This window comes from Xiphophorus couchianus, chromosome 9, assembly GCF_001444195.1.
Source record: "Xiphophorus couchianus chromosome 9, X_couchianus-1.0, whole genome shotgun sequence".
NCBI lineage: Eukaryota > Metazoa > Chordata > Actinopteri > Cyprinodontiformes > Poeciliidae > Xiphophorus > Xiphophorus couchianus.
In genome coordinates this window covers 25,542,376-25,566,978 of record NC_040236.1, presented here as the reverse complement: position 1 = coordinate 25,566,978, position 24,603 = coordinate 25,542,376, and the positions used below count along the sequence as shown (strand labels likewise).

The 24,603-nt window shown below is 39.3% G+C and overlaps 1 protein-coding gene across 1 annotated transcript in view; it reads left to right on the top strand.

Annotated features, from left to right (window-relative positions):
• The window catches only part of LOC114150576 (uncharacterized), a 65,147-nt gene that overhangs the window by 24,911 nt on the left and 15,633 nt on the right, over nucleotides 1-24,603 (top strand). The window contains exons 9-12 of the mRNA XM_028027062.1: nucleotides 7,582-7,681; nucleotides 9,891-9,949; nucleotides 11,700-11,764; nucleotides 19,951-20,100. Coding sequence (XP_027882863.1) covers nucleotides 7,582-7,681; nucleotides 9,891-9,949; nucleotides 11,700-11,764; nucleotides 19,951-20,100 — 374 coding nt within the window. The remainder of the gene's footprint in view (nucleotides 1-7,581; nucleotides 7,682-9,890; nucleotides 9,950-11,699; nucleotides 11,765-19,950; nucleotides 20,101-24,603) is intronic.

Genomic DNA, 24,603 nt, shown 5'->3' with positions numbered 1-24,603 from the left:
TTCCGGGCAAGAGGCAGAGTACACCGTGGACAGGTCACCAGTCTGTCGCAGGGCAACACAAAGAAATACAGGACAAACAACCATTCACACACACACACTCACCCCTAGGGAGAATTTAGATAGACCAATTAACCTAACAGTCATGTTTTTGGACTGTGGGAGGAAGCCGGAGTACCCGGAGAGAACCCACACATGCACAGGGAGAACATGCAAACTCCATGCAGAAAGACCCTGGCCGGGAATCGAACCCAGGACCTTCTTGCTGCAAGGCAACAGTGCTACCAACTGCGCCACTGTGCAGCCCATTCTTTTTACATTTTTATTGTTATTTTTGGTATTTCATTAGTCTTGATTTTTTCCAATAGTTTAATTGAGAATGCAACTACCTTCATTTGTTGACTGAAAAAAAATGTTATCTGGAAGTTGGTGTATTTTTGTTAAGATATTCTTATATTTTGGAAACAAGTTGTTTGTGTTTATTCTCTATGCGTCTGTTTGAAAACATCAGTGTGAAACCTAATCTTTCATCTATTATTATTTATGAGCTAAGCCTTATCAGGCACATCTTCATACACCAATTACTGAGACTGAGAAGTAATTGGTTATTATTTCATGATAATTAGGTGGTGCCCTGACTTGGTAATGTGTATTTAAATTATTAGTTTTGTTAATTGTTGACTTTGGCATTTTTTAAGTTATTCATTGTCAAATGAAGTTTATTATACACAACACACTACTTACACACGATGACTTCCATCCTTGCACCAGACTTATTACCTATGGTAATAAGAACTTGATAACTGTTCTAGACCAGACATGTTTTGCTGTTTTATTTTTAGCCAGTTATTTTATTAAACAAGTCGATTGCCCAGGGTCTTACTGTGACATAAAAGTACATAACTTCTCAAGGGAACAGTAAACACTAAGATTCTCTGAACTAAATCAACTTCTGTATTATATGCACTACTTGCCACTCCAGTAATGTCTTGTTTGCTTTTTGCTGTTCCCCCTCTATTTTTTTTTTTTTTTTTTACATAAGATGCACTTGTGCTACTTGCTGCAAGAGTGAAAGGTGGATGTGCTGCCCCACCAGGGAGTTTGGTACTGACTGACCTCTTTCATTGCAAAATGTACATTGTCACTGGTCTTTAAAATTTTAAAGTTGGTCAGCCACTTGCTGGTTTCCTCAGATAGCCTTTTGGGGTGATTTGACTTCCTCTAGAAAACTTTTTTATCATTTTATCCTTTTGCAGTTTTGGTTATTTCATATCAGAGTGTTTGGTACAAAATGGCACGCTCTTCTCCGGGATGTTTCATTCTGCCAGTGCCTCCATTTGTATCCACAAGGGTAAAATTATTTATGAGTTTCAACAGATGATTAAAAAGATTGTTCTACAATATATTTGTAGTCTGCTTTAATTCAATCTTGTTACATGGCTCACATAAATAATATCAATAAGCACAAGACTGTTTTTGTTTGATCATATTCTGTCATACTTCATCAGAGTAAACTACTTATTTAAAAATATATTAGAATGGAAAAGCAGGGATTAACTAGACAGAAAAAAGAGCCACAGGATCTGTGTGTCCCTTTGATTAATGATTTAAATGAAGGAATGAAGTTCATAGTAGACCCACTGAGAACAAGGTTACTAGGCAACACCACCATCACCAGTGCCTGTACCGCTGTTGTGTCTAGCCTCTGCTTTTCCACTCTAATGTTGTTATAGTAGATTTTTAGGACCTGTAGTGAAAAAACAGAGAAACACAACTCTTTGTTGAATGATGTTCATCAATAAAGCATTGATGAAAAAAAATAAGAAGAAATGTTCATCACAGTATATGTTTTATGCTTTAAAGAACTGTGTGTCCTTTACAAACAGTGCACTGGTTTGTGTAGGTGTGTCACATAATATCTCAATAAAACTTGCAATGTGACATTTGAAGCCACTGGATTTTTGCAGATCAAACACTTCAGTCTAACCTCAAGAGAGCAAAGGAAAACACACTCACACACACACAACACAGTTCTTCTTTTTGAATTACTTTATAGTAACAAAGCCAAAATCGGAGCAGATTGTGAAAAACAATCTACACTCCAGCAATCCAGAAGTGCAATTTGTAGCAGTAATAATCACCTGAAGCAGCTGTGTTCTGGAATGTCTCACACATTGTTGTGGAACATCGTTCCACTTCTCTTCATACAATATTCATCCATTGCTTGGACTAGTCTTTTTCAGTCCAACTTCAGCATGACTGCAGAATACTTTAGTCATTCAGTGTCTTTAAGGATACCAGAGCCTGTGGCTACAGAACAAACCACAATCATCTCCACCTCTGTGCCGTACAGTTGGTGTGAGGTGTTTGTGTTGATCTGCAGAGTTTATTTCCCAAACTGTGGAATATGGATAGAATGTCCACTGTGGTCTCATTAACCCAGAGCATGTGATTCCAGAAGTTGGTGGTTCAGTCAGATGTTGCTCTGCAAACCAATCCTAACCTTCAGCCAGGCTGCCACACTCCTTTAATAAGAATGTTTATTGTAAATAAAGCAAAAAAAAAAAAAAAACTTTTATCATTTTCTGTACTGTTCAGCTATGTTCTAATTTGCATTGGCCTACCAGATAAAATATCCAATAAATATACTTTGAACTTTTCATGTGGAAAAATTTAATTATTTAAGGAATTTCAATATATTTATAAGTCAGCATGACAGCAAAGAAGCTAAATAATGAATAACGCAAGAATGTACAGAAAGAACAAGAAAGATATAGAAGAGAACCAAAATGATACAGTTGCACTAAAATAAAGTTGCATGGCACAATAAAATAAAAAAAATTAAAAAGAGAAAAACATGCACCACTTCCATTTCACTATTATGTGCTACTGTGTGTCCGTCATGTAAATCATAGATTGCAACATGACAACATGTGTGTGTTTGTTTTGTTTTGTTTTTTTGTTTTTCTTCCTTTGGTGTTCAGGTTTCTTTTCCAAAGTCCAAAACATTTATGTTCTGTTTTAACCCTTCCTGTAGGTGTGAATGTTTGTGAGCAGGGTTGATTGTCTTTGTGTCTCCAGGTTGCTGTCTGGTAAACCTCTTTGGACCGTTGGGCTGGGCTCAGGGCTCAGACCTCAACAGTTACACTAAAGAGCCTGAAAACTGTTTTCTTTGCAAGTATACCAAGATAGAAACATTAATATTTCAAACAAAAACAGAAAAAAAATCCCATTTGCTGGGTCATAAATGGCTGGTTCTTGACAGTGGTGTGTTTTATTCGGGAGCACTCGGCCTTGCCTGACCAGCTCTCACTCATATTGATGCACAGAAGAAGAAATAGCTCTCAGTGCCCTGCTACACAGCTGAGCCTCTAAATCTTAGCACCTCCTTCTGCTTGGGACTTAGCTCCAGGTCACTGTTTCTTCACTCTGTGTGTGTGTGTGGGGGGGGGGTGTATGTGTGTGTGTGTGTGCATCTACATTTCCATCTACAGGGTGCAAAAACACGCTGACTACTTCCCAAAATAACGCGCATGAGAAGGTACCTCATGATGAAGTGTCAGGATGATTTTATCAGTTTCCTGTTAAAAAATAGGCGTCAATAATGACTGCGAAATTGAACCACCACCTACATGACACAGACTCTGTTGAGGTGAGTGTGTGTTTGTTGCTCAATAAGCTGTGTGATGCAGTCTGTCCCATTTCTTCATTGTTCTTCAAGGACAGGAGATCCTTTGTTTGGGGAGATGCGGCTCACTGACTGCATGTTGCTGAACCGTCTGAAGTTGGGTTCATGCATCCTGATGCATTCTGATCAAGCAACTAAAATAGCAAAACTAAAAATGAGAAAAAATTGTTGTTAATTGAAATAAATAAAAGTGGTAATTAATGGGGGGAAATTACAACTAACTGGAACTATATCATGCGTTTATAAAACTAAAACTTACTGAAATTATAGAAATGTCCATCATTTTCAAGTTTATGAATCAATTTATTTCACATCCATGATGTGAAATTGATGTTTTTACTTTTTCCCCCACATAAACAGTTTACATCAGCTGTGGGTAAACTACGGTGCTCCATGCTCCTCCAGGCGGCGCTAATGCTAATCTGCAAAATGACAATGGAAAAAGTTGGGAGAAAACATCAGTCAGCTGGTTGTGCAACAATAATTGAATACATTTGTTGAAAATTATATCTTCTGTTTAGTATTCATTACCCAATCGATGTAATCACAATACAATAGTCTTTGAATTCTGCACCTAAAATTAACCAAAGTATGAAAAACTAAAACTACTACAATAACTAATAAAAGCTCAACAAAAACTTAATATTGAAATAATGCTAATTAATAAAAATGAGCAGACACACTCCAAGAACTAACTAAATCTAACTGAATTAGACAAACAAAAAGTTACAATGAAGTAAAACTGAACTATAGTGTAAAACCCAAAACTTTCATGACCCTGATCCTGATCAGTTATGCATGTTCACCCACCAGTTTAAGACTAAGATCCTCTGTGATTACTGTTCACTTTATTCAAGGTATTTTTAATGAGAAAGCCATCTTTCAGCTTAAGTTCTGGATAGAAATTGTTCTTCACGGTCAAATAGTAATATCTGAGGAGATGGCGACTTTGAATGTATGCTCTTTCTTGATGTGGTCATCCTCTAACGTCTGTCCCCCAAGTCGTTTGACGGCTGCAGTATAAACCGCTTGGCTGACTCTCCTGCCGCCTGCGGCACAAGATTTAATAACACTAAAATCAATGTCTTTGTAACTAATCCCCACAGCATCCGTTCATCTGCCAGTATGTCAATGAATAAACAGAGCTGATGAGGGGCATAAGCTGCAAGAAAACAATGTTAGAGGACATATGAAAAGTGAAAGCCCTCTCATTTGGGAAAGCTCATTTCATAAAAGAGGTGTGCAGAATTTTAAAAATGGAATATTATGCAAGATGTAATTTTTGGAGCTTTAGACACGAACGGAAATATGCAACACATTTGATTTTGCTCCCATTTTTCATGAGCTGAACTCAAAATCTAAAACATTTTCTATATGCACAAAATCATTTCAAATATTGTAAAAATTTAATCTGATTTAAATCTGATAGTTATCACTTCTTTGCATAAAAGGATGAACAGATGATCCATCCCACATCACAGGTGTGACATATCAAGATGCTGATTAGTCAGCATGATTATTTACAGGTGTGCCTTTATTGGCCAGAGTAAAAGCCACTCTGAAATGTGATGCTTTGCTTTATTGGGGGGGTTGAAAACCAGTTGATATCTGGTGTGACCGCCATTTGCCTCATGCAGTGCAACACATCTCCTTTGAGTAGGTTAGGTTTGGATTGTGGCCTGCGAATGTTGGTCCTCTCTTCTTCCATGGCTGTGTGAAGTTGCCGGAATTTGGCAGGAACTGGAACATGCTGTTGTGTCGTAGCAGCTTGTTTTAAAACAATTTCTTAGTATTGATGAAAATTTACTTGTCCTGTTAGTAAGGTCATTCTATTGTTATAGCACATTTTCAGCAACAAGGCACTTTAAAATGTTTTACACATGAAAGTAGTCTGTAATTTATAAACTAGTAGGGGTTTCTCTGGATTGTTGTTGTAATAAAACTAGATGTTGGTTCTCCATCTTTGGTAAGAGTTTCTCTGTATTTTTTCATTCTAATAGGTTTAATTCCTGTTCTGGGTTTGTAGATTATTTCACTTATACCAAATCATTTTCCATATAAGTGAAATAATTTGCCAATAGAACAAGTAATTTTTTAATCAGTATTAAGGAATTTGATTAAAACAAGCTTGACAAGCTACTTATGTAATTATTTCAAGTTTAATATATATATATATAAAGTCTAGATTGTAGATCTAGATTGAAAAACGTTCAGACTCTTTTCCTTGAATCTGAGCTCAAACTGAAGGCAAACGACAGATTTCCAGTATCTATTGAAAAGCAATGTTCAAATCATATATTATTTTCCTTTTACTTCACAATCACGTGCTGACATAAAATCTCAGTAAAACACAGTGAGGTTTGTGGATGATTGTAAACACGGCAATAGTGATTCCTCAGACATGTGAATTCCAGTCCTGTGATTGGACAGATGAGATGGCTGACATCAGCGTTTTCCTCCAAACACAGCTGTGGCGCTGCCGACCTCCATTTCCTGCCAGCATGTCTTCGCCATCCATCTGGAGTGCAGGATCTGGGAGATCCATTATGCAACGCTTTGTTCTGAAGTTAACTTTCAGCTGCCTCTCGTGTTGCGCTCCATCCCGTTCGCTGGGGAATAGCAAAAACTACACATGCTAATTAAAGAATAAAATCACATCTGCCCCAGCCTTATGGGACCCCTGCGTCCTGGTGAAAATGAATTCCCCTCTTTCCGCCTCTCTCCTCCTCTGTTCTTTCCAGCGCTCGCTTCTCTCTGTAATTTCGTCCAAATCGATGTGCTGCACCAGCAGCTCCTTAAGGCCTGACATCTGACTGATTGCTTCACACAAAAACCTGCAGCTAAATAAAATAAGAGGAGAACCCAAATGAAGTTTATGCACCTTTGTAGAAGCTCTATTAAGTCATTGTGAAGTAGGCCTGAGTGTAGCTTTAATCATTACATCAGCCACACATGAAAATGCTGCATTGTTTTACACACACACACACCCACACCCTCATGCACCAAGCAGTTGAACAGTGTTGGAGGGGAGATTATTCATGGAGAATCGACCGCAATTTCACGGCTTTCTGGAAATAATTAGTGTGACATTTATTCAGGCTTAATAATTGCTTAGGATTCCAGACTCTCACCTCTAATAAAGTTGTCATTGAACCTTTAATGCCACTGGCTCCCATGACAGCAGGGGAGCAGTGCAGCCTGGTGCAGGGCGCTAAGATCACTGGGAGGAGGACAGCACAGTCAAGTTTATGGTGCATGTGTGTTTGTGTGGTTAAACCGGATTCTGCTGTTCGTCCAAACAGAACTGGAATAATCTCACCATGAGAGAGTGAACACAACCATCTCTAAAACATCTTTTCAAGTTTGTTCAAGGTATAAATTAGCCTTTTGACCTTATTTCTAGACATAATCTGGTTTCAGAATAATGGGACAAATTGAAAGTTGAAGTGAAACATGTACATTGCAGCATTAATAATACATGGGAAAACTAAGTTCATAAGTTCATTTGCAGTTTGTGAGATAAGAAACCAAACTTCCTAGTTGCTTTTTGTAGAATTTCAAAAAGACCAGCTTACATCTGTGAAAAGCACGTTAAGTGGATATAAGCAAGATAATTTCCCTTGTTATCAGTCTGCTTACCTACATCTGTAACTCATGGTACTTAGTAAAATTATAGATCTAACGAGATTCTATAACTTTTATTTCTGTCTTGGTTGTTCTTTTTAATGAACGATTTTTTCCTAACATGTACCTAATACTGATTACGTATTTTTTTTAAGCAGAGGTTCATTGAAGACCATTTCAATTCCTCAAAGCTGGTCTGCTTTGGGTGTGCTTCTTTAACTTTTTTATCACTCTGCATTGTGTGCGTGTGTGTGTGTGGGTGTGTGTCTCAGGTGGTGGTGACATTTGCAGTGGGCTCTGAGGTGGGCCTCCAGAGCAGCAGTGACTTCAGTCAGATGGGGAAACCTTTCCTAATGGGCACCGTAGCTCTAGGTGAGACTCAGCTTTGTTCATCATCACTCTGCTTCTTCTGTCTGCATCCTTTCTTGTCCTTCTGCCTTTCTTCTGTTGTTGTCTTTTTCAAGTCAAAAATACTAAAGACTGCTGAGAGTTTCTTGAAGATTACTGAATAACAACCATAAGTACGCCCATGTCCATCTTGAAAATGAGATCTAGATGTCAATGAGGTTTTATCTAGTTAAATAAAGGAAATAATAAAAATAAAATTCAATTTAGAAACAAATGTGTAAGGAGAAATGTAAATAATAAAGATGCACCAACTCTAACTCATTTTAGTTTTTTCCTACTGATAGATTAATTATACAAAATAAGTGCCACATTAATGATGTAACAAGCTGTGAAATGATTTTAAATAGTGTCATATGTTTACATTACAAAATCCTGACTCTTCAACAGAGATGTGGAGAAGCACTGCACCTCATTCTGAAAGCTGCTGAATGCAGTTTGCAGTGCTGTTAAAACCTTCCACATCATTCCCACCTGAGACCCACATCTGTTTACCCAGGCACTGTTAGCAGTGCATGCTAGTGTCAGTCACATCACTTCACGTTAATTAGCTCAGCTTCAAAGTGTTTCTGGGCTACAACAAACCAGAACAAAATAACAGCTAAAGGTAGAAGCAGGTTGTGGTCTGGTATTTGTCTCTTAGTAAGGATTTCCATTAAGTGTATTTCTCCCTACCAGCACAGCAGCATGGATTTTGTGCATCAGCTGTGGCATGATGAGGAATGATGGCTCAGTTACATTAGCCTCTCTGTGACAACTCTGACTGTACTTTTTGCTGTTTCTATTACTTCAGAGGCCTGTTAGAATATCCAAGCTGCCAGTTGTGACAGCCACTTTGCAGTTTGTCATTCTGAGTTGTTTGGAATGTGAAAAAACATCTTGAAGTTGTTTTGTCGAGATTTAAAAAAGACTTCCCTTGATCATGAAAATTTGGTCCAGATTTAAAAACCTGCCAGATAACCTTCAAGCAAAAGAAACTTAAAAGGAGAAAACCAGAAGGAAAACATTAGAAAGAAGTAAATCTATGTCCAAAATATTATTTCCTTCTACTACTTGTTCATTGGTTACATAAAAGAACTGTTCTTTCTGTGGTAAGCAGGATGGTTTTGAAACAATATTGATATAATACATAGAGTATTACTGTATAGATCAGACAAATTTATGTGCACAATTTAATTAGATTCTCAAACAACAAAAGTCAATATTCTGACAAATTCAGCTAGATCAACTATGACAAATGACCAGTATGTAGGATACTCAATCTTTTTACAAGCAGGTCACCATGACAACATTCCTTTGGCGTGGATGCTGAAAGTGCAAAGTTAGCTGTTTGTTTAAAAATGAGCTCAGATGAGTCAGAGCGATGTACGAAACTATTTAATAGAAATCTGCATCCTACTACAAATTTGTGGTTTGTGCAAAAGAGTGAGAGAGAGCCCGACGTCCAGCAGCTAACAGGAAGGCTGAACAAGTTACTTAGAATTTTTCTTTTAAGTCACATTCTATGAAATTCTTATTGATAATAGTTGGCTTTTAGAAAAGTTGGAGTTTTGTTGAAACACACTGCGAAACATCTAGCAGACTCCAACAGCCACCGTCCTCCTGATCTCTGCTCTCATCCAATCAGCTCAGAGGAAAATAAATAATGTATTGACTGCTTTTCAAGCCAATAGCATGTCAAGTATCACTGAGCATGTACCTAATGTATTTCAGCTTTCCAAATATTTATTTAATATAAATATTTTACATATGCGCTACTGAAAAATCCACAAATGGCCAAAATCTCCATGATTAATTTGTTATTTTTTCAACAAATTAAAACACTCTTCTCCATGTCTTTTAATCCTTGTTAATTTTTGTTCCACAGAAGAATTTTGCAAATCCAGTGTAGTACACAATTTCAAAAGAGAATGGCAGTGCTTCTTTTTCACCAGAACAAAATGGTCCTAAGATTAGCTTTCTAAAAAGCTCACTTCACAGAAAAAAAAATCTAAACTAGCACTTGAACAGGGCCAAAGCTTTATAAAAACTGGAGATTGGAAATTTGCCACAACATTCTGATCGATGCGCCTCCAGAAAATAACAAGTCAAAAAAGAAAAAAAAACAAAACACAAATAAATCAGACTGTGTAAATGACTGAGGAATTAACCTCTTGTTTTCTTCTTGTCTCCACAGGTGGGATTGTGAATGTGATGCCTCTGCTATTCTCTCAGATCTCACACAACAAAACACAAGTAATTGCTTCTTAGACTTAATTTGCCTCTACCTGTTGTTCTGTTGTCTGTTTTGATGTCCTTACACTGCTACCTTCTAAAAACAAGCAATGGAACCGAATGACTTTCAGTTCTTGCAGCTTCTTGTTTTGATTCTATGAAATATTGATATCTACAAAACTGTTTAAAATGAACAATTATCCAGAGGAATGGAAAAGATTTCTTTAAATGAATTTGAAGATGCCTTTTAAACGGACCCTCTTTCTTTGTTTTGTTTGGTTTGACTGACAGACGTTTTCAATTTTTGGTCCAGATTTTTACTTTCACATTTTGTAACATTTGATTTCAACAAAGCCCTACCTGATAACTGGATCATATTTGCTGTGTTTGATATTTTGTTTATTATCTATATTCACAAACAGATGAAGCATTTCTAAGTTACAAAAATGAGTTTAGGGTGCCATTTTAAAAACATAATAAAATAAGGAAATTAACATAATAACAAATAGCATAATTTCACATGTAAAAAAAAAATTGTTTCTGCAGTTTTCCAATGAGCAGAGATTCCAAAATCTGAATAAAATGTGCAAAGTGGTTATTAAAGTGCTTAAGATGTTTTCCAAAGAAATATTGGAAGGGTTTGATATGTCCCTCCCATAGAGCACAACATCAAATTATTTAAAGGAATGAAATTTGTCCCTTGGATAATAGAATGGATCATTTCGAGCTATAATAACCCACGCAGAATGTACAACCACAAGTTAGATGCATGTGTTTTTGTTTTCAACCATCCGCTGATAATCTATCTGGACCTGGTTGCTCACTGGCAGCTAACGGTGAAACAAGGTGCTGTTAAGCGTCTAGTGAAATGAGGTGGTAGAATTCTGTCTTAATTTACTTATTTAGAACTGGATAAAATGGATATGAGAGAAGATGAAACTTAAACGAGATAAGATTAGATAAGATATAAATTCATTGTTCAGAAAAAAAACGCTCTTGCAAGCTGAACCATCGTGAAAAAAACCCCTCATATCTGATAACATCAGAAAAGTATTTTTTGGGTGGAACCCCTAACTAGAAACAACATAGACACCCATGTAACAGGACAAGAAAAAATTATAAAATAAAAATGGCCAACTTTTTAGAAAGTTTGATTTGGACACATAATGTATGTTGGTTTTGAAAGCCCAGGTAAATAAATTTCTTACAATTAATGCCAGAAAAAAAAAGAGATTTAATTGTTCTACTTTAATGTCAGTAAAAACACGTCTGCATTTTGTCTGCTGTATTTTCTCAGGGTCAATAGCAGAATAAAATAATGTGCTCTATTTGAACACGCGTCTGTACCAGACTAAATAAACATTTCTAATGATTTCCTTTCAAGCCATTTTTTTTGTCTCATTCACTCTTCTGTGCTGCCAGTAGTCTAACAAATGATAGGATTATCTGATATGAAGGCATTGAGGGTTAATCTGACAACATTAAAATGGTCTAATAGAAAAACATCCAAGGACACTTGGACAATCTTTTGAGATTCCTTGATCATAGCATCATCTGCCTAACTATGAATTTCTGAATGGCAGATTCTTTATATAGATGATTCAATGATGTTTTCCAACCTGATAATCTTCAAAGAAACTTTTCATTGTCTGCTCCATGCTGCACTTGTACAGACAGGCTTTGTAGGCCTCAGATGTTATTATAGAAAACAGGACAACAGATTATATGTTTTCTCATTACCAATGAGATATTGCCTTTTGTTTCTGTCTAGATCCTGTGGTTTCGGAGAGCAGTTCTTGGAGGTCTGACAACCTGCATGGTTCTGAACATTCTCTGGTAAATGGACAAAAGTAGGAAGATTCAAATCCTTTATTTAAAACATGTCAGAAACTCAAAAATCTCAAACACACTCAGACAAAACGTCATGCTCTGTCCAGTTCACTCAGCCAGATGCAGCACTCTTAACAAATAATAATTATTATTTTATTATGTGTACATCTTTTTGTAGGCTTTAACGTCATATTCAGGCGTTTTCAGTCAAAAATGAAAATTAAAGTGTACTATTGATAATGTACATTATTAGGGATTTTCTGATAAAAATGCTGCATGCTATGGTGGGTTGTAATTTGTTGAAAACCTGATAGAAAAGGATAAAAATGATCAAGGAGTGTGCAACTTTTGACAGCAAGCCGATTATAATCTGGCATGGCAAAAGCCAAAGAATGGATTGTTTTATTGTAAGGTTGGGTGATTGGAGGAATTTATCAACCATTGACAATAGGCTGCGCCCGTCACCGTTTGTTTTTTCAAGACTGATTTTTTTTTTTTTTTTTTGACCTAAGAGTTACTTTATTAATTACAGTAATTACAACGCTTTATAGAAGCCAAAAGACGCAGTTGACGGAAAAAAAATAACTAGGACTACTCAGATCACAGTATAGTCCAGCTTTAATCATTTTCAGTGTAATCTGAATATCAGGTGAATCATTGGAATATATTAATGTGTGGAGCCAACATGTGACAATTCCGACACTAACTCGTTAGTGTCGGAATTACTCTGGAGTGTCTGGACCACCTGCTTTCCTCCAGCTCGAGGCCAGGAGTCTCCTGCAGAAATCAGATGTCCTCCTTCTCGCCACATTCACTACATCCGCAGCATTCTGGCTGCCAGAGCTCTGACGCCTGAGTGTTAGCCCTGTGTGGGGAACCCAAGCCCTCCCTGCCCTCCCTGTCTCCTAGTGTTCCCTTGCTCTCTTGGTGTTCCTGTGTCCACCTGGTTTCCCTCCCTGAGCTTCTCTGGATTTCCCTTTTCAAGACTCCATACAAATCTGACTCTCTGGAAACAATCTCTACGTTTGCCATCTTCAAGTTCTCCTTCATCATCATCCTCATGCACTTACCTGCCCAATCTCCCAACACTCCTGTCTCCTTGGCGACCCTCATTCTACCACAAGATCCACCGCTTCCTGGAAAACCACACAAAGATCAACAACCACATGCTATTCAGCTCTCCCTGGCGTTCTTATAAAAAACAAACTTACGTAAGCGCTTCTCAAAATCTCATGAACATTCAACCATCAGCCCAATCTCACCCGTCCTGTCTCCTCACAGAGTTCCCGATTCCTGGCCTCCAGTCATTTCCCAGATCTGAGTCCATTTATAATTAATTCTTTGCAATAAAATCTTTCATTGTTACTTGTCTTCTGGGAGCGTCTGCTCATGTGGCTCAGAATGTTTTACACCATCATGACAAAAAAACAAATTAGTCTACTTTTTGTTTCTAAAACATGTTAAAAACATTGTGAAAAATTGCTCTTCACCTTCACAAATACAACCTGTGGTAAATGATAAATTCCTAACAAACAAATTAGGTTAGTGATAGGTAAGGGTTCTAATGTTTTCTGGTGAATAATCTTTACAAGACACTCTGTAAGCTGTATAAAAAAAAGAACTGGCTGGAGAAGCAAGATCCTCTGAGACCCTGAGCAGACATTCGAAGGGAGCGAACATTGAAAGCAGCAGTGAGCATGGTGGGCCAAAATAAATGGCCATCTGGCAAAATAACCGTCCACAAAGGACTCTAAATGCACAAAAGAGCAAAAACCATCTGCAGTCTCTTAAACCCCACTTTACTGCTGGGGAGTCGGGTGCATTTAGGGAGAATGTTTAGCCTGCTGTCTTCTGGCCTCTACACAGAAAAAGCTTCTGCAGGATAGATTTTTGAACCAAACTGCACTAAGAGCTGAAACCAGACGTTTGCATACATTGTGTGAAAAGACGTACAAGGGTTTCTTTAAAGTCAGAAGTGTACATGCACTAAGATTATTATATTCACAATATTGGAGTTAAGTGGAGGTGTGCCAGGCAACGTGTTTTAAGGAATGTCTCAGACAGAATGCCTCATTATGTGACATGGGAAAATGAAAAACAACGATGTGATATCAGGAAGAGATATCACATAAGTCTGTTTTATTTTTGGTATAAGTTAAAGAAACATGAAGATGACACATATGTTTGTTAAAACCATTTAATGCAAGTATAACAGGAAGGGCCAGGCTGTGTGCTGCTCTGTGTGGTTTAATATCTGGCTCTTTGTGTGTTGGTGTGCTACTTTGTGAGCTTCAACTTTGTCCGAGAGTTTAGTTTAGAATTCTTGTTGCATTCTTCATTTTTCCTCTAGGAAAATGAGTGTTTTATACACTTTGGCCATTTTAAATGACAGAATATGCAGTGCCATCAAAATTTGGTCATCTTCTTTCTATTTAGTCTAAAATCCGTCCCATATTACTTCATCAAACCTACTTTATTTCCCCATAAAAATTGACTCTATTTGGAGTGCCAAGCACCACAACACAGCTGGTGGACACAGCATGTTTCAGTGTCCAAACTGTGGTTTCCTCCTTCTACTTTTATAAATTTACCCATACAGAAAAAAAATTGTTTAGCCCCAGTGCATGAGATGAGTCTCTGTACAGCCATGACAGATTCCACTGAGCTGAACTCCATGACTGCTTGGTTCTGACCTATGGTGTACTTTGCTGATCGGCTTCTGGTGAAACATTGTACAGCGGCTCCACACAATAAGTCTCTCTCCTCTGGGACACTTTCCTGAGATTTATAAGCTTCTGGCTACATTTCTTCCCCTTTTGTTTTGTGTCCAACCTACAGTCCACATTCTGAAAGCAATGTCGTGTGGCAAATGCTCTGGTATAGTCATTTTTCCCCACATAGAACTTCATTTATTGATTCATTATAACACTCCAGAGTTGTTTCAAACAGCTTTTGAAATTTCCCCTACTGGCTTATGCACAAAACTATTATTTTACCTTTGTTTTTTTATGCCTTTATTTATTAAAGAGGCAGTATTATGTAATTTTTTTGTTTTTAGCTTTACAGTGTGTTATAATATTCCCTCATTGAATACATATCTGGAGTGTTGCCTGGATTCTTCTATGCATGTTTGAGAAATCCTTTAATCTCTATGGCAACCATTCAGCTGTGAATGGTCACCTGGGTGGACATAGCCCCGCCTTCAAGGCGCAGCTCCTCCTCAGAGCTGCAGTTTCCAAGCTTCCTTCTCTGCACCGGCCCCACTCAGCTCCTTCAGACTAGCCAGTAACAATCAGCAAACACCTGGTGGAGCAGCTCATTATATGAGCTACTTCTCAGTGAAACACTGGTTAAAACGTTGTTAAAGGGTTAAATGAGGAGCCATATTGTGAGGACTTCCTGGAGGCGTGGTTTCAGAAAGGTCAGGAGTTTTTAAAGGGACAAAGGTATTTGATATATACTGTATATATATTTCTATAGCAACTGAAGGTAACATAGTTACTTGATTGTGCTATAAAATGGCAGTATGAGTCTGGAACACATAATACTGCCAATTTAAACAGAAGCACTTCGGGCTTCAAAACTATCAAAATGATTTGGGTAAATAACATGTCAATATCAAGCTTAAACATCTAATAGAACATGAATGGGAATTTGAAGTAATAAGTTTTTAAGGTTCCAGTCATATGCTTGTGTGAAGCTACCAGTGTGTGTTTGCTGCAGTGTGTTCCATTTTAATATTACTGAAGAATTATCTGTGTACTTCCCTGTCAGGCTCTGCTAAAACTGTCTGATGAGGATTTTAGATCTATTCACCTATATTTTCATAGTCAGAAAATGTTTCACTGACAACTTCTCAGATTTCTGTTTTATGAGTGAGAACCATTGCTGGTATAAAAAGTAGAATTTTAAAATTTTCTCTCAATGATGGCCTTAAAAACAAAAATGAAATCATTAATATGGCACAATTGATTACCATAACTCTTTTCACTGAAAAAGGTTAATCCTCTGACTGTTTGGTATTTAACGATAGGTCTAATAATAATAATAGATAATGTCTGAAATATTTGATGCAAACTGAACTAGAAATTTGCGTAAACATGCTTCTTCATTCCAATCTAGGTTGAACTCTGTAAAAAGTTTGACATCTGTGAGCATTTGTTCTGAATTGACTGGAATCAGAGTCCTTGATCCAGCACAGATGCAAATCCCTTCCGCTTCCATCTCTCTCTTTCTCTTTCTTGCTCCCTCTCTCCATTCACACTTCTTCTTTTGGGGTTCTTTTCTAGCTTGACGTCCTGGTAAGCAATTTCCTCTGCCTCCATTTTTCAGAACATAATTTTGATTGATAATTATCGTTGGGGACATAATTCTGTTGAGCCACCCTGCAGAGTGAAAGACTAGTAGAATAAAATAGAAATGGTGTGTTGTTGGGTGCATTCGAGCGAAGCCACAACAAATGAAAGGATAAATCTCTCAGAGCTGCACTGCCGACTCAACCAACAGCTGCAGAGAGGAGAAAGCTCACTTGTTCCTCCCCCCTTCCCTCCCACATCTCCCACCTTCCTCTCTCTTCCTACAGTCTGTGGCCTTTATGCCCTTTGCTTCTGAGTGAAGAATTTCTGATTCAAACTCAGCTTCTCAGTCTGGGTTTTTTTATTGTCACCAAGAAAACTTTCAAAGGCCTGTTGTATCCTGAAGGATTATCATTCTGATTTTCAACAAACTTAAAAAGCCATAAAAACAGGAGCGAAAATCCCCTCTGGGGTGTTTGGTTTGACCTTCCGGTCAAACATCATCTTTCATAAAATACAACCCAGATCTGTTAACATTTAATGGTTACTGCTGCATGCCTGCAGTGTGATGTCGGTACAGGAGTCTGAACGTTACTGACATTAGCAGCTGTTAGGGATGCCTGAGTTCTCGTTGTTGTAAAGCAAATGATAATTCATGAGCGATCCCTCAAGACAATATTCCACCTCAGAATGAGAAAGTTTGGTTCTTGTTTCAGTGGGTTGTGTTTATTTCAGAATACTGATGCAGATGCAGACAGATTTGGTGGTACGACTATCTAAAATAACTTGAAACTTAATAGTTGAAATATTTTAACATAAATTTCTTTTTTGTTTCAACATTAATTCAGCTGAATATTTAATGAAAGAGAAAAACGATGGTTTCTGTAACTTGTTATTTTGTGGCAGGACCTTCTGCAGCAATCACCACCAACTAGCGACCTCTGTACTCCATTTCCCAGCAGGCAGCTTGACCCGGCCTTCCTGAGCAAACTACTCATGCTGTCTCTGGTGTATTCTGTGTTTCCATAGATGTTGAGCAGGATTAGTATGTAGGCTCATGCAGGTCCAAGATTTTTGTTTCTGTTTTTTTTTCACAGCCATTCTTGTTTGCTTTTAGCTATTATATGTTATTATCTTGCTGGACGATCATGAAGTGACTGGAAGGAAGCTACATTTCTCCACACTGATCAGTGTGTTTCACCCGTTAGTATTATCGCTCCTTTTTGCCCGACACAGATTCAAGGTTCCACCTGGCAGATGCAGAAAAACAAAACTGAACCCCCTCCATGTTACTCAGTAGGCATGTTGCTCCTTGCGCTGGAAGCTTCATCTTACCTTGTGCATTATTGAGGTGATGTAGCCAGCCAACAAACTCTGGTGTTTTTTTTCCTCATTAGTCCGAGAGAAACTTTGTGTTTTCAACGGAAAAGTTGTAAACTGGTGTAGTTCTTAACACTAGGCACGTCTCCATTTCAAATGTTTAATTGATATTTTGCTGATGTCAAAATAAAACAACACAATTTGGGAGTTACTGTGTTTCCTTAAATAAGATATGCAATTAAAATCCCATGTGAATTAGTTTATTTGCCTAACATGTCATTAAAAATCATGGAGGCGGCAGATGTGAACATGATATACAGTATATTCATATTTCAGCCACAGTTCAGCATTGTGTTTACAAAACACACCAATTTCACACAGCTGAAAAACCATTTAATCCTGGCTCCAAAACGTTTTATCAAAAAAGGAAGGTTTTTTTCAAAATTGGTGTTTTTTTTCTTAAAGCAAATGTATTTTCGCAATTTTAATTTGCACAATTTCATGGCCAATAGAAATGCAGCTACAGTTGCCTTGTGGAATGAAGGTCCTGGGTTGGAATCTGTGTGGAGTTTGCATGTGTTCTCTTCGAATATGTAAGACATTTTAATGAAAAATATTTTTAGGTAAGTAAATTGACACTGAAGACATTAAGACAAAAAGCTGGCAGTATTAACTTTATAAGGACCGAGAGTATATTTTAAAAAAGTGATTATCCTGCAGGCTACTTATCATTGAGTTTTTGTGACAGATTGGTATTTTATTTTATTATATATATATATTGATGTTAACATAATACTTAAAAATTTCTTTAGCTATTTTTTAGAATTCCTGCAATGGCTCTGTATGGTTTTGACTTGTCTGTGTGCCTCTGGGAAGGAACTACTTTTAGATTTGATGTAGTTCAGCGAGCACCATCCCCTTGAATGCTGATTGGTCAGCTTGTTTCTGTGTGAATTATTGCTTCATAATGTTTTTTTCAATACAGTACGTTTTCATTTAAACACAATCTGGTGTTTTATAATCAGCCGGATACCGGATTCTTTTGGAGATCAAACTTATGTATTTTGGCATAATTTCTCAAGAAGTTTAAAAAAGAAACAAATATCTGATGACTATTTTATTAATAGCAAGTAAGAAAAACATTACAAGAAAATGGTTATCACAAGACAAACCAACTTTAGACGACTGGATCGACATAACATTTAACATGTATAAAATGGAAAAAATAACAGCCTCCTAATCTCAAGATTGGCAGATTTGGGTAGACTATGTAAAACGTAAAAGATCTGATTTCATTTTTAGAGACCAAACTTGATGAAATCTCCTCGATAATCCACTCCTATGATAGACATACTTCATAATTATTTAATACTGTTTTTTTTGTTAATATATTCTTTTTTTGTGGTTTGCTTTTTACACTTCAAACTTAATTTTTTCTTTCCTTTTGTTTCTTCTTTTACACTCTGTGCTTTATAATCTTTCTCAGGGAAGTGAAGTTGCATTTTTGTTTTGACAGTTATAATGTATAATGGTCTACTTGTCCACCTTATTTCAAATATTGAAGTTAGTTTTGTGATGTAGAGGCCTAAGGTCATGTAAATGATGCTTCTTTGAGAATCAATAAAGATAAAATAAAAAAAAGCTCTTCTTTGCAGGTTTAAAGCCAAAATGACATCTGCTTAACACTTCAAGACCTTGAATGTCAGACACTGTGTTTAAAACTGGGAGTTTTTAATATTTCCATGAAAGTCTTAGTGTTGACTTTTGGGTTAAATTGCACCAGTGACCGTAGAGCAGGGGTGTCAAACTCAGTTTCATTTTGGGCCATATCACAAATTTGAGTTATAAAAGGGCCTGTTGTGCCAAAATGTATTGGTAAAACCCATTAAACTGTTAATATATCAATAAATAGCAGTCCTTCCAGGATTTTATGATTGCTTTTGTGGATTTTGTAATCAAAATCACATTTTGTGCTAATTGCTAATTTTGAAATATTTGTAAAGAATCTGTATATTTGCACTAAGATATGATGTTCAATGTGACTTTTTATTACTTTATGTATTGATCATGGACTATAACTTGGCATCAAGTTATAAGCTCAGACTATAGTATAACTGTAGTCTATACTATACTATACTATATTTCAACAAAAAATAGTTCGACACGAAATAAAATGCAATCATTTTACACAAATCTCAAAACGTGAACCAACCAACTTAAAACACATTATCCTAAACATATTTTTTTTCCAAGAAATAAATTATTTCACTGACACTTATAAGTCATATTCACTTTTCCAGTCAACGGTTGCAATATATCTGTAGATATCTAATGCTCATGTATTAATGCACCAAAATTTTACAAAACATGCATAACGCTTTGGGGGAAAAAATGCATTTTTTCAGTATAACCAGTCAGAGCCAATCAAATGATATTTCACAAAATTCCAAGTTCCAAAGATCTTCACTGTGTTTGGCTAAACACGCAAGTTCATGACTCATTTATGTATGCAACACACGTTTTAATCATTCAGTAACTTTCTGTGCGTGTGGGGGTGTGTGTGTTTGTGTTTACCAGGTGCTGGGCAGTGCTGGAGATCGTCCCACAGACGTCGTCACCACAGAGGAGGATGGCCACTGACACAACAACCTTGCCCACCTCCAGCAGCCCCCCTGCTCCTCCATCTTCAGCCCACCCCCTGCTGATCTCCAACGTCTCATTGGAGGAGTAAGTGTTAACTCCAACTCCCCAGATCTACTGCTCTCCTCCAGGACCTTATGCGCAAAATGAGATTATTAAAGTCTATTAAGCATAGGTTTTCAATAGGCATGTCCCTCCCACAATTATAAGGCCTACACCTAAACATGTTCTGATGCCTGCAACAAAACCTTTTAATAGAGACATCTTACATGGCTGCTGGCGAAGTAATCTCTTCATTTCCTTCACCTCCTTTTGTTAGTTTTTCAGCTGGTCGTCCAGCTATTGTATATTTTGCATGACCTCCCTTGCTTCAGGAAGTTCTAATCTTATCCTGGTGACTTTCAAATTGGTATCATTAAGTTGAATATTCAGCTCTTCAATTTTTCTAAGTAAATTGTTGTCATTGAACGTCATGCTCAGTTTATCCAAACTGCCTCTTACTTTTTGGATAACTTGAATTAAGTTACCCAAGTGTGTTGCTATCTCCTTTCAGGTCTCAGAGTTTTCATTCATTTTTTTTCTCAATACTCTTGAATCTTTGAATTCTTGAATGAATAAATGTTCTTGGATGTCACCTACAATTCAAGATTGCAGTTTTGTGATGTAATATTGTAGTGTTCTCATTAAGGGTGTAACAACTCTGGCTAAACACTGAGTTAAACCACAGCAAATGATGAGAGGGAGATGAGAAGTAAGGTTGACCATTTACTGTTGACTTCCTTGTTCACACGTGCTGCGGTGAAAACTGCAGACAGAATAAACACAAAACAATACAAACTTAGTTCCGTGTCTAAACAAACCTTAGAGTACATAAATTTAACCTAATTAGGAGCTCTACAGTTAACTGAAATGTACCATAAGCAGTCAGATGAAAACACCAGTCACAATAATTAAATGTTAGTATTTTAACAAAAATAATGTCAGACACATTTTAAGCAGTATGTATCTTATAATAAAACGTAACTTACAGCATTGCTTCAACTGAGTTTCTTTGTGGATGGCAAAAGATTAAATGCTGAAGCAGACAGCCTAGGAGGAGGGGAGGGGGGGGGGGCTAGGACAATTCTAAGGGCCCCTGACCAACAGGGGGCCCTCCACAATTTATTTACTTATTTTTTGTTCATAGCAATAAAAAAAAATGGGGCCCTGTCAATTACAAAATTATCATTTTGTGTTTTCTAAGATTGTTTTTAGCAATAAAAATTTAATGTTACCACTCCCAGACCAAAAAACACACATCAATATTTGCCCTGAACCCCCCCCCCTGGATCTTCATGAAATGGTTCGTTCCTGCTTAGCGCGCTTGACGGTCACGGTGTTCGCCAGCAGTCAGTAGAAGACAAGAAGTACTGTGGCGGTTATTTTGAGGGACAAGACAACGCGCAGCCCGAAGACCCCAATGATGAGTAAAAACATTGGACTTGGTGTTCCCTCGCCCGGACGTGGGTCACCGGGGCCCCACTCTGGAGCCAGGCCTGGAGGGGGGGCACGACGGCGAGCGTCTGGTGGCCGGGCTTTTTCCCATGGAGCCCGGCCAAGCTTAGCCCGAAGAGGAAACATGGGTCCCCCCTCCCATGGGCCCACCACCTGTGAGAGGGGCCAAAGGGGTCAGGTGCATTGCGAGATGGGTGGCGGTCGATGGAGGGGACCCTGGCGGTCCGATCCTCGGTTGCAGAAGCTGGCTCTTGGGACATCGAATGTCACCTCTCTGGTGGGGAAAGACCTGGAGCTAGTGTGTGAGGTTGAGAGGTTCCGGCTAGAAATAGTCGGTCTCACCTCGACGCATGGCTCTGGTTCTGGAACCAGTCTCCTTGAGAGGGACTTGACATACTTCCACTCTGGAGTTGCCCAAGGTGAAAGGCATCAGCCAGGAGTGGGCACACTTGTTGCTCCCCATCTCGGCGCCTGTACTTTGGGGTTTACCCCGGTGAATGAGAGTGTAGCCTCCCTCCGCCTACGGGTGGGGGTACAGGTCCTGACTGTTGTCTGTGCTTACGGGCCGAATCCTCTGTGAGACGGAGCTTTAACTCCCATCTCCGGCAAAACTTCAAACACGTTCTGGGGGAGGTGGGAGGCATTGAGTCTGAGTGAACCATGTTCCATGCCTCCATTGTCGAGGCGGGTCATCTGAGCTGTGGCCGCAAGGTTGTCGGTGCATGTCGTGGTGGCAACCCTCGAACCCGTTGGTGTACACCTTCAAGTGAGGGATGCTGTCAGGCTGAAGAAGGAGTCCTATCGGGCCTTTTTGGTCTGTGGGACTCTGGAAGCAGCTGATGGGTATCTGCGGGCGAAGCGGCATGGGGCTCGGGTGGTTGCTGAGGCAAAAACTCGGGCGTGGGAGGAATTTGGAGAGGCTATGGAGAAAGACTTCCATACGGCTTCGAGGCAATTCTGGTCCACCATCCGGCGTCTCAGGAGGGGGAAGCAGTGCAGCACCAACACTGTTTATAATGGGGATGGTGTGCTGCTGATCTCTACTCGGGATGTTGTCGGCCGGTGGGCAGAATACTTCGAAGACCTCCTCAATCCCACCAACATGCCTTCCATCGAGGAAGCTGAGTCTGGGGACTCTGGGTTGGGCTCTCCAATCTCTGGGGACGAGGTCGCCGAGGTGATTAATAAGCTCCTCGGTGGCCGGGCCCCGGGGGTGGATGAGATCCGCCCGGAGTTCCTTAAAGCTCTGGATGTTGTAGGGTTGTGTTGGTTGACGCGGTATCTGCAATATCGCATGGACATATGGGGCAGTTCCCCTGGATTGTGGATTGGCAGACTGGGGTGGTGGTCCCCCTGTTCAAAAAAGGGGACCGGAGGGTGTGCTCCAATTATAGAGGGGTCACACTCTTAGGTCTCCCTGGCAAGTTCTATTCAGGGGTCCTGGAGACGAGGGTCCATCAGATAGTCGAACCTCGGATTCAGGAAGAGCAGTGTGGTTTTCGTCCTGGTCGTGGAACACTGGACCAGCTCTACACCCTCGGCAGGGTCCTGGAGGGTGCATGGGAGTTTGCCCAACTGGTCTACATGTGTTTTGTGGACTTGGAGAAGGCGTTCGACCGTGTCCCTCGGGTTCGCAGCTGTATGTGAAGCGGCTGGGATGGCGATCAGTTCCTCCAAATCTGAGGCCATGGTATTGAGCCGGAAAAGGATACAGTGCCTTCTCCGGGTTGGGGGGGATGTCCTGCCCCAAGTGGAGGAGTTCAAGTATCTCGGGATCTTGTTCATGAATGAGGGAAGAAGGGAGCGGGAGATCGACAGGCGGATTGGCGCAGCGTCTGCCGTCAAGCGGGCGCTGTACCGGTCCGTTGTGGTGAAGAGAGAGCTGAGCCAAAAGCGAAGCTCTCTATTTACCGATCGATCTATGTTCCCACCCTCATCTATGGTCATGAGCTTTGGGTCATGACCGAAAGAACGAGATCGCGGATACAAGCTGCCGAAATGGGTTTTCTTCGCAGGGTGTCTGGGCTCTCCCTTAGAGATAGGATGAGAAGCTCAGTCATCCAGGAGGGACTCAGAGTAGAGCCGCTGCTCCTTCATATCGAGAGGAGCCAGTTGAGGTGGCTCGGGCATCTGGTTAAGATGCCTCCTGGACAAGATGCCTCCCTGGTGAGGTGTTCCGGGCACGTCCCAATGGAAGGAGGCCCCAGGGAAGACCCAGGACACGCTGGAGGGACTATGTCTCTCGGCTGGCCTGGGAACGCCTTGGGATTCCCCCTGAAGAGCTGGAAGAAGTGGCCGGGGAGATCGAAGTGTGGGCCTCCCTTCTGAAGCAGCGACCCGACCCCGGATAAGCGGAAAAGGATGGATGGATGGATGGATGGATGGATGGGTGGGTGGGTGGGTGGACGGATGGACGGACGGACGGACGGACGGACGGACGGATGGATGTTAAAACTGTCATTATGTTGTGAAAGTACAGCATGAAATGACTAGTCTCTGAAAGTTACAGTAACCCTTCCATATCAATAGCTTTAGTAACTGCCTATCAACAGTCAAATGAAAACTTTTTTCCTTTACTTACAAAACCTACTGGAACTTTTTTACAGATCTAATTTGTTTTCCATCAACTGTATTCCACATAGAAAAGCTTTTCCCTCTTCTCATTAAATTTCCGCAGTGATCTGAAGAGGTGATGATAAATCTGCAGCGTTGCTACGTCAGAGGGCAGCGCTTTTCAAACATAGTTATCCACTGTTTTTAATGAAATCATACTCAACTGTAAGCAGGAAGCTAATAAAATACACCTCTGCACATGCCAAACTGCCCATTAGTCCTGTGGGAAGTTTCTAATCCCTATTGCTCACCAGTCCTAAAATGACAGGTTCAGCATTTTATTTTCAAAATTCATAATGCAACAAGCACTGCTGTTACCATGGGCAACACAAACTATAGTAGAATTAAAGTGAAAAAGCATGTGAAGAACATTCATGGAACTAAAACGACCTCAGGATAAAATGATAGGCTAACACAAAGCAAAGTATCATTTTTTCCACTGCCGAACCCTGTTTTTTTTCTGGTTGCTCTTTGCTTTTATAA